Below are 11,611 nucleotides of genomic sequence, written 5' to 3'. Positions count from 1 at the left end.
CTCCGTGCTCCGTCTCCTGCAGTAATGAAAAATGACACGACAAAATGGCTGCCCCCGTACAGCAGACAGTTTTTTTAGGGATGTTAGAGGAGGCGGCGGCCTCCTCTAGCATCCGTAAAAACTGTCTGCTATTAGGGGGCAGCCATTTTGTCGTGACATTTTTCATTACTGCAGGAGACGGAGCCCGGAGGCTATCTGTGTTGCCGGACTGAATGCGGTAGCGGCGGCATGCGGAGGGGTAAGGGGGGGTCTGACCAGAGTGCCCGGGCACCGGGGGCGCCCCGCTGGCGCTTGCTCCCCCAAGCAGCCGCGGTGGTTGCCTTACGGTAGCTACGCCTCTGCCTTGTAGCAATCTTATACCCATTACTTGTATATCTAAGATAACTTCCTGCATAGTTATTATTTAGCTATATTGGAAAAGAGTGCTGTAGCTACAAGTATAATATACCAGGTTCCTCTATTACACTTATATGGGGATATATAATTGGCCACATGATTTGCGCCGTAAAAATTAGCGCAGCTATGGGTGACCAATTTTTCATTATCAGGAGCATGTTAAGGTATTCTGCTGATGTGTAATTAGACATGAGAATTTACAAAAGGAAAAAACCCTGTGTAAAAAATAGAAAAAAAATGGGAGAGCAGCCTGTATCCTAAAAACCAACAACAAATAAATACTGGAAAACACATCTATGATATCAAAGCGGTTGTGTTTTTAAAACAGTTCAAAAGTCAGATTTTTGCATTTTCTAATAGCATTAAACAAACAGTTATAACCCCAAATTTTGTATCTAAAACAAAATAAACAATGAAAAGTAATAAAAAAAAAAGTTGATTTTGGGGTAGATTGAGGTCACTTTTAGTTACAGAAAAACCACACTGTAACTCACATATGGGGTGGAATATAATGCCGTCTGATATAGGCGGCAGGGTGGATGCTGGCCATACTCTTACTTTTTTCAAAGGGCAGTCACTTTACAAAGCAAAACCATGCCTTGTAAGTGATTGCCCCTTTAAAAAATGTTGGAGGTTGGCTGTCATCCCACCCTGCCGCCAAAGTCGGGCAGCTTTACATTCTACTCACGGAAAGTTATAAATATGTGTCCCATCCATACAAACCAACCCCCATATACCTGTCCCATATCTTTAAACTCATTATTCTGCACTTTGCAGACTTTCACCCCAATATTGACATTATTATTTTTTACGAAAATACCCTGATAACGCTGGGGAGAGCCACCGCAGGGACAAAGCTTTGTCGCATGCCCTGTCCCTGCATACAATAATTGATACATCCGTGCAATGTAGTCAAATATCACATTAAAATTTGGGCCGATAATATCACATGACATCTGAGAATGTGGATGGTGATAAATTCACCTCTGTGAGAGCCCTCTATTCACGATACATAAAACTAACACAAGTACAGTACAGGGGATTCTTGACATTACGTTATGCTCTAAGCCAAGGGTGGGGAACCTCAGGCTTGGGGCCATATGCGGCCCCCATAGCCTGTCTGAGTGGCCCCTCCACCCGCTTCGTGGCTTTGCCGGGAGTCAAGTACAGAGGAATTCTCGCAAGAGGTCGGTAGTTCTTATGAGATTCCTCTTAATCAGCAGCAGCCGGAGACTGTCAGTCCTATTCAATGGCAGCCGCCGGAGCGTGGGGAGGCTGCAGCAGGACAATTTGTAAGAGAAATTTTTACATATGGCCCCCGAATAATTTTTTCCCCATACAAACGGCCCTTGGCACAAAAAGGTTCCCCGCCCCTGCTCTAAGCAAACTGCATATCATGGGGTTACTCTGACTTTTGTTGCACAGATATGGTAGCCCCAGCTTCTATGTATGACTATATAATCTTGTTTGTCTAGCTACAGGTAATCTGGGTAAAACAATTGTGATCTGTGCAGGAAGGACAACTCCTAATTATATGGCCAGGAGAAGTTCTCTATACTCTGTAATACCAAATGAAATGCTTACAATTTTAGAGACTGTGGTAAATGTTTGCATTGAAGTGTAGTGTAGTGGTAAGCTTAGCATTACTGCCTCCAGCACTGAAGTCATAAGTTCTGTTTACAGTCATGGTACATCAGTGTGGAGTTTATATGTTCTCCTTGTGTATGTATGAGTGCTCCGGTTTCCTCAAACAATACAAAAAACATACTCTTAGGTAAATTGACTTCTAACAAAAAAATAACCCTAGCGTGTACATGTGATGGGGTATATAGAGTGCAAGCTCTTTTGAGATGGGGACTGATGTGAATAACTAAAATATACTCTGTGCGGGGTTATGGAATATTGGTGTACTATAGAAATATAATATTTTATCACATATCATGGTGGTGGCATAAGTGATTAGCATTGCTGCTTTACGGCACTGGCGCCATCTGCGTGGTGTTGTATGTTCTCCCCAAGTTAATGTGGGTTACCTCTGGATGTTCTGGTTTTATATCATAGTCCAGAAAAATAATGAAAAATTGTCTTCTTACAAAATGGACCCTACAATTTAGACTGTTAGCTCCAGTGACAAAAAGGGACTAACAGGAATGGTGCAAAATGCACTGAAAATTGATATAATGGAACAACATAAATAATATCACAGGTCCAATAAATCCACTAGTAGAGTGTATTACTTCCGGAACACGGCATGACGTAAAAAAACCCAGAAGTTATCATTTCAAATTGTATTCCATACTCACTGCAATGTACTGGAAACACATTCCAATTATGAAGTTGCAGGTCCAGTTGACAAATCCAGATACAGCCATAGCTGCAGGCCGTGGCCCTTGGCTGAACAATTCGGCAACAATGAACCAAGGAATGGGACCCGGGCCAACTTCAAAGAAGATCACAAAGAGAAAGATGGCAACCATACACAGATAGCTCATCCAGGGATGCTGAGCCTAAGAGACAAAAGAAATTAGTTTTCTTGAGTCAGTCGATTATTTGATATAATTACTCGTGACTATTAATCATTATTATTAAACTGTCCTGTCCCCCCACTGGTGAATTTCCCATTTGGCACATGAGACACCTGCCATGGGGTGGCACTTATTTGGGATCAGCTATTGGATGCTTGTGTTGGTTCTGTCAGACAAAAATGTACCTGCAATATATTTTGTCTATACTGTACCAAATGCCACCTTGAATAGAGTGTAAATGGGCAGGACATGCACATAATGCAAAGGAGGGCCTATAACTAATCAATGAAAATAATAAAATTAGGCAAACTATGGGGGATGTGTCCGGTGGCAGTGCAAGAGGGATCGCAGCAGGGATCGGAGAGTCCTGCTGCAGTCCCCCCTACATACATTCCAGTGATACTTATTATTTGCGGCTAACCAGGATTTAGCCGCAAATATTAAATGATAAATGGGTCACGAAAAAGTGATAAACCACCAACCAGACTGCTCCTGTCATTTTCAACCCATACCCTGTGACATGGCAGTTATGAGCTGATTGGCTTATGGTTTATCTCTCCATTTTATCGCTTTTCAAGCTTAAGTATATCTGGTCACTTATGAGACATATAAAGGTTGTGTCTATTATTCTGTATATGGTTTTAGTGAGCTTGCAATGTGGTGTAACTTGTCTGGTGCAAAACAACAGAACGTAATTTACATTGGACTTACCAGAAGAGCTAGAGAAATAGTCATGATGACAGCACAAACGCTCATGCCCGCTAAACCAATGATATACAGGGACCTTCTTCCAGCTCTCTCTACAAGGAACACCTGTAGCATAACACAGAGAAGTCATGCTGTTACTGCATACAGTATATACTGGAACATAAGTTAGGAAATCAGAAGGAATGCTTTACTAAATTATTTCAAACATTTTACATTATTAGAGAAAATATTAGTGGTCTTTTCATTGCCACGTTAAAGGGATATAGTACGGTAATTAATGTGTAACATAACAAGCATTACAATATATAAGGTAGGTATTCAATACGGAATTCCGATTGTTGGAACGTCCTGACAGTCAGGACGTTTTTTGCCTAGTTCACCTGCAACTCGACAGGCTGAATTCAATGTTCTGCCTGTCGAGTGACAAAAAGTGGGAGTGTTGGTGAAAACAGACGTGGATTGTCGAGAAACGGCTATGAATACGTCAATCGATGGCCCTTTCTGACAAAACAGATCGGCCTTGTTTTAAAGTCAGATATGTTTTTATCGAAATCTGCCTTCAATGCTATTATCTTCTAAAAGGTTGCTAACTAAGTAATGATGGGTACACACTAGGCTGGTGATGGCTAACCTTGACACTCCAGCTGTTGTTGAACTGCACATCCCAGCATGCCCTGCATCAGTTTTGGCATGGCCAAATAGCAAAACTGTAGCAGGGCATGCTGGGATGTGTAGTTCAAAACAGCTGGCGTGTCAAGGTTAGCCCCATTACAGCATTAGGCGATTCCTGGCACTGCCGATATTATTAACTATATAGTGGTGCTGTGGGAGTCACAATATAGTGCATACACACTGACTGATATCAGTAACTATATCAGTCAGTGACATCACCCGCCCCAAGCTCCATAGATGCAGTCATTGACAAGATAGACAAGATTGAGCTGGATGTACAGACAATGCGGGGATCATTAACAATATGCGGGAACATGCATCATTAGCAATATTGAATGTACACTGGCCAATAGGAACACAATATAATCAACGATAAGGGTAAAGTCCATATCATTAGCAAAATATGGCTCAGTGTGTTCCCACCATAAGACGCTGAATCTGATTGGTTGCTTTGGGAAACATCCCATGTTCAATAGAACTCACATCTTAGTAAATAAACCCCTGTCTTACTGTTTCCATAAAACAAGGTCAAAAGTAGAATATTATACATACTTCACAATATAACAAAAGAAGAACGTATGTAGATTACCAGCGTGCATTGGTTTTCAATATTTATTAACCGCTTGAGTGGTGGGTTTTCCTGGGGCAGGACAAAACTACCAGAGTAGCTGAGTACCCAGTGTGTGTATCCTTCTGGAAGGATACACACACACACACCTGACTTTAAAGTTCTGGTTTATTCTTCCAATGTTTTTGAATACGTAATATTTGGATTCTATTGAACGTCTGCAAACTGAGGAGCCCAGCTAAAGGGACCTACTAAAAGCTTAAATACAAACCTATTATATTACCTTTGGAATTTTACCCATGATGAAGTCATCATGATGAAACGCGTGGGTTTTCTAGTTCCATTTAATCGAGAATTGACTTCATAATGACACTGAATGGATTCCTATGTCCTATTTTATATTGTTTTTAAACTACATTTGTTATAGTAAATGTATAAAATCTTCCTACTGATTTGTATAAATTGTATTAATAATGAAGTAAGGATTATATAAAACCTCTGGTAAACCTCTAGCGCTCTCTATTTTCATATATTCTTGCTATCCCTTCCTCCGCTAACAGGGAGGACTCATAGAGCAGCTGCTGCCCTCTCTAGCGCATATACTGTATATAAGGTATTTTTTTCTATATGCATTATATATACTGTATATGTATATACAATATACACTCCCTCAATGAATCCTGCATTTGGTCCTGAGTTGGTTCTATAATTTTCCCACTTGTAATTTCTCAGAAGGAAATCCTTAGAACATGACATGCTGGAGACATTGTAGGTATACAAATATACAACGAACAAGTAGCAATAACTATTAGAACAGTAGACCATATAAAATTGACACTATAATGTTATAAATGTAACAATATATTTTAAGTGGTAGAATACAGTGATGACTTAATTCATCTATTTTTATATCACATTTACTATATATATGCAGACTTTTTCAGTGGCACTGTATCTAGTGGTTCATTGTCACCATTAATTCAAATATTACCCAGCATATTTGGTAATAAATAACAGACTGCCGAGCTGCAACAGCAATTTATGTGGGTGTCAGCATTTAATGAGCTCTGACCTTGTATGTGGAGATAAAATAAATTGCTTACAGGCTAAAATACAGAATGCTTGTTCTCCCAGGTGAACTTATCATGTCAGCAATGTACCTGGGACTAATTTCAGCACCACTATCTGACCTAGATTAAACAGTGCAGCTCTCAGTCAACTTGGCTGTCATGATATGTCTAAAGCTGCAGAGAAATCAATATGGATATATTAGTGGATTATTACCATTGGCTAACATAACTTACTCTGTAATATCAAAAATCTGTAATCATTTCATTAATAAACTACAAACTCGTTCCACTATATGGTAAACATAACAGCCTGCAATATGCAAGTATTGAAGAGCTTCCAGTGAGTCTTCCTGATGTCTGAAAGGAATAATCATAATCGCCATCCTGGCTTTGCATTTGACATGTTTGCTCCCTTAAAACATCAGGCAGATTTATGACAGTGTTTCTTCGTGGACAACTTATCCTATGGCTGCCACATAATACTGTAACAGAGATACTATACTGGCTTGATTTCCTAGCAGTGAAGCTTAACACTGCTGAGTTTGACTCATGCACATGGTAAACTTCATATATTGGCACAATGGGCAGCTCCACAGGGCCCCAAAACTCTAAGGCATTCAAGCAGTGGTAGGCTGGGAATCAGCTATAATTCAGATCTGGGGGGAGATTCTCTAAGAATCTCCGCCCCCCTTCGCCGCCCATCGCATATTTAATTATCGCATATGCTGTAACATATGCGATAATTAAGGCAAAGGACAGCTCTTGCGTTAAGAGCTGTCCTTTGCGGTGAGAGTCGCCGGGTCCCAGCAGGTCCCGGCGGCTCTCCCCTCCCACACACGGCGCTGCTGCGCCGGGCTTTCCTCCTCCCTGCACCCGGAAGAGGATCAGTGCAGGGAGGAGGTCACAGGTCCGGGCAGCACTGCGCTGTGCTGCCCGGACACAGGTGAGGGGGCGATGCGGGGCGGCAGAGGTCCGTACGGGGCGGCGGAGGGTTGCGGTAGAAGCCTATTGGCTTCTATGGGGCATCGCCAGATTTTTCTGGTGATGCCCCCCCGCCGCGGTATCCCGGCGAGGGATGCTTACAGCATCCCAAAATGCGGTAAAAACCCCGATAACGGGGTTTTTACCGCATTTTTAGCTTAGAGAATCTCCCCCCTAATCTTACAGCCGCAAAGTCAGACGGGGGACGATTATCGATAGACTGCACATGCATATGATCCTTAGTACGCATACGTAAGACATCCTGCAATAAAAGTCTGTTACTTTTTTTAATCGTTGACTGTACGCAAAGTGATTGACAGGAAGTATTCACATGGGGGTGGTAACTGGCTGTTTCATGGGAGTGCCAAGAAAAATGCTAGGTGTGTCAGAAAATACGCTAGGCGTGTCAGGGAAAATGCAGGCATGCACAAGCGTTTTAGTAGAGGGTGTGTGTCATCAGCCTGTTTTCATCGCAGCCACCGAGTACGATTTGGCACACCAAGTGCCAAATCGTAAGCAGCCTCCCAGGGAGCTTCCGGGCAAACTGGTCCGACTTGTCCTAAGGACTTGTCCTGACCATTTGACTTGGATACCGGTTCTAGGACAGTGGCCTACTCTCCAATTAGATCTTCTCAAACCTGTGAGTAACGTGAAAACTCCATGACAGCAGGCAAATATAGTGTATGTGTTTGTGTATACAGTATATGTGCTAATATTGTTTTTTACAAGCATATCATTTTTGTTATATAACTACTTACCGAAACCACAGTGAAGATTGTGTTTACAACACCGACTCCAATAGTTGCATATACTGGTTGCTGAATTCCAGATTTAGTAAATATACTTGTAGAATAGTAGAAAATCTGTTGAGATGAAAGTTTAATTATTTTATTTTACATTGAACATGAGGTATTGTGTAACCAATCTATGTTGGAAATAACCTCTACACATTTAAAAAACTGCTTTTGTGTCATTCCTGACTGGTTATGGCCAGATAAGCCATCCAGATACGCTTGTACAGACCCTATGTCAGCAGCAAAACAGGGAACCAACAAAAGATCCTGACTTTGTATATAAACCTAAATGTCTAATAAGAGAAAAACATAAAACACAATTTATTTTTTGTTGTTGAATATAATATAAATGTAGTAATGTTTCTGTTCTATTCATCCAGATTTACTGGTTGTGTGGTTAATAAAAAAAAGGCATTAAAAGCAAATATTAATAAAACTAAGAAATAAATATTGTCAGTTTACTGCCTAATAATGTTTAATTTAGTATTTCCTGTCTACAAAACGTTCTTAGCACCTTTATTTGATTTTGAGTTTTAAAACCCTTATTTAAGACTCATCAACTTTACTTTCGATTCGATTTGCTTTTGTTTTCCCCTATTCTACCCCCGTTTGATTTGGACTTTGCTTTCCATTCGATTGCATATTCGATCTGCACTTTAGCATTCAATATCGATTTTGATATCGAATTCGATTTGCATTCAAGGCACAGTGCACACATTCGATTTACTGAATCGAATTCGATATTTCCTTGCCTGCACAGTCTATTTTCCTTTTCGATATAGAGAAAACAGGAGAGCGCATCAAATCAAATGTAAATCGAAAGCATCTTAAAAACCATTCGATTCCATTTCGATTTTGCTTCTATAAGCAAAATCAAATCGAAAACCTGTCATAATCGAAGCATGTGTACACCCCTTAAGGGCAGTGGTATCACTAGAAGGGCCCAAAACCAGATTAACAATGGGGCGGATGGAGCTCCAGCTCCAGGCCACCACATAAAAATAGCACCATCATAAGCCTTTATTCAGATCTGATCGTAGCAGGGCCGGATTAACAAGGGGCCTGACGGAGCTTCAGCTCCAGGCCCACTCTCCAAATAGGCCCATTTTGTAGCTGAGGGCCAGGGCTTTCCAACGAGCCCAGCCCCGCGTCGCTAGCCCCCCGGGAACCGGAGATACCGCCAGGCAAAGCTGGAGCATAGGATAACATGGGACCCACTAATTCCGACCTCCACCTGGTTCCAACGGCTGCCAGTTCCCCCTCCGGCACCACAGAAGCTCGAGGTTAATCTCAGACAAACCCAAATCGCTGGGCCTTCAATGTGATACCTGGTCCATATGGGTTCATTGGTTCTTGAGATATTGCGGGTAAACCATTTTTTTTTTTCATTTCTGAAATGTAATTTCATGGCTGTTCATGTTGTTTGAGGACAGATTTCTCTGGAACCAAACGGCCCAGTTTCACGGGATGAAAATCATTCAATGCCTACATCAGTGGTTCCCAAACTGTGTGCCGTGGCTCCCTGGGGTGCCTCGGGACACTTGCAGGGGTGCCCTGGGTTGGTGGTCCAGGACCAACTCAAATTATTAATGGTTCATTATTTATGAGTAAAACCAGTGCTGGTGGCTGACAATCATAAAATGTGTACAAACAGAAGCAAATCCTGCCCTTTACCACATAACTGACCCTAAGAATCGCATATAAACCCAATCTAAGTAAAAAAAAATTGGCCTAGGGGTGCCGTGAAAAAAATTCTGATTCTCTAGGGTGCCGTGATTCAAAATAGATTGGGAACCCCTGGCCTACATGTAAATAGGTCAGTTGGTTGTTTAAAGGGGGGCGGGGTGGTTTTCTCTCCCCCTCACCCCAGAAAATGCAGAGACTAGGCTGGTGTAAAAGGGGCCAGTCCGGGAATGTCCCTGCATGATCCTGGGACCATATTCCCGGGTAAGTCCCTGCATTTTCTGGTGTGAAAGGGGTATTATTTCAAATAGCCGTGCTCTGAATACAGCCGGGCAGCCCCCTGCTCTCTGCCTGGTTGTCAATGGTTGTAATTTCTGCCCGGCGGTGGCTGTCCCCCAGTTACCGTGAGCATGTATTCCCCCTTAGCAATGAGCATGTAATTCCACATGGCAACGAGCATGGAACCCCTGGCAATAAACATGGAACCCCTGACAATGAACATGTAGGAAAGCAACACTTATGTAGCATAAATTTTAATAGGCATTATGGTGTTTGGTATAATCCGAATGGAGATTATGGTGTGTGGCTTAACATGTAATGGGCATTATGGTGTAAATTTTTAATGTGCGCCGTTGCCCCTATTTATGAAGCATATTGTGCATTTTTGCTCAATCTGTTTGGTATAGTGCAGGCATGTCCAAACTATGGCCCTCCAGCTGTTGTGAAACTACAAGTCCCATTATGCATTTACACAGTTTTGCTATTAGAGAGTGCTATGTCAAGGCATGCTGGGACGTGTAGATTCACAACAGCTGGAGGGCCACTGTTTGGACATGCCTGGTATAGTGTGTATTATGGCTCAATCCATGTGGCAATATGTGAATTTTGCCTTAATCTGTGTGGCATAACGTGAATTTTGACTCAATCTATGTGCCATAGTGTGAAGTTTGGCTCAATCGGTGTGAATTTTGGCTCAATCTGTGTGAATTTTGGCTCATTCCATGTGGCATAATGTGTAAGAGGCAAGTACAGTATAAGGGGGTTACTATTGTGTTGCATGATTTGTACAAGGGGTATATGGTGTGGTAAATTTAGGTGACCACATAAAAGGTGATAAAATGTTGTCTACAAAGTTTCGGCTTTCAGTATTTTTTTTATGACTGGAGTGCCGCCTCACCCCGCAAGTATGTTAGGACATCGGGGTACTGCAGGTGCACCTTTGGAGTGCACCCGCCAATATATCTCCCTGCATTTTTCCTATGCCAGCCCCCTGCCTTTTCCAGGCATATATAATTAGTTGAAAGTATTTACACAAATAGAGACACACCCATGAGCAGACCACCCATACAGAACACTGGTCACGCCCCCACATTATTAGGTGCTGGCCGCAACCCCTATTATTGCGCATAATAGGCCCTTTATCATTTTCAGCTCCAGGCCCATTTAGACCTTAATCTGGCTCTGGATCGTAGTACAGATTTGTTCTCAAAATGGATGGGCAGAACCATGTGCACTGCAGGTGGGGCAGATGTGACATGTGCAGAGAGTTAAATTTGGCTGGGGTGTGTTGAAACTGAAATTTAAATTGCAGTGTAAAAATAATGCAGCCAGTATTTACGCTGCACAGAAACAAAATAACTCACCCAAATCTAACTCTCTCTGCACATGTTACATCTGCCTACCTGCAGTGCTCATGGTTTTGCCCATTTTGGGAACAAATTTGTACTGCGATCAGATCTGAATAAGGGCCATAATGGCAGCATGATGATGACCAGCCACCTAGCTGGTCACACAATTAGACATAAATCATATTCAGTATTAAAAGTATTTTTCTGGTTTTCTCAGAATAGTATTGAATTTTTGTATGTTTATGTTCTTGGGAAACAAGGAAGCTTATAATACAAACCCACATGGCTCTTTCCCCACCCTCAAATCACTGGTCACACCCATTCAGCACTGATCACACCCACACAGCACTGGTCATAGGGCCCCCTCTTCTCACAGTAGGCCATTGACCCTTAATCCGGCTCTGTGCAGTCCACATCAGATGAAGACATCCCAAGGGGTGACCCCAAAATAGAAGGGCTGTTCTGCCATTTTCGTGTCACCCTTCAGATGGTGTCACCATGCAGTACTGCAGTTGTGATGGATGATGCACACATGTGCGTATGATCCATTGTGGTGGGAGCGAGTGGCATGTAGTCATACCCCCAA

At 42.2% G+C, this 11,611-nt stretch overlaps 1 protein-coding gene across 1 annotated transcript in view; it reads right to left on the bottom strand.

Moving 5' to 3' along the window:
* Positions 1-11,611, bottom strand: part of SLC2A2 (solute carrier family 2 member 2) — a 68,967-nt gene that overhangs the window by 5,778 nt on the left and 51,578 nt on the right. The window contains exons 8-10 of the mRNA XM_083177773.1: positions 7,679-7,783; positions 3,633-3,734; positions 2,700-2,903 (exon numbers count right to left, since the gene is read on the bottom strand). Of these exons, the coding sequence (XP_083033899.1) occupies positions 2,700-2,903; positions 3,633-3,734; positions 7,679-7,783 (411 nt within the window). The remainder of the gene's footprint in view (positions 1-2,699; positions 2,904-3,632; positions 3,735-7,678; positions 7,784-11,611) is intronic.

Source organism: Crinia signifera, chromosome 3 (genome assembly GCF_055691185.1).
Source record: "Crinia signifera chromosome 3, ASM5569118v1, whole genome shotgun sequence".
In the NCBI taxonomy this organism is placed as follows: domain Eukaryota; kingdom Metazoa; phylum Chordata; class Amphibia; order Anura; family Myobatrachidae; genus Crinia; species Crinia signifera.
This window is presented reverse-complemented; position numbering and strand designations above follow the sequence as displayed.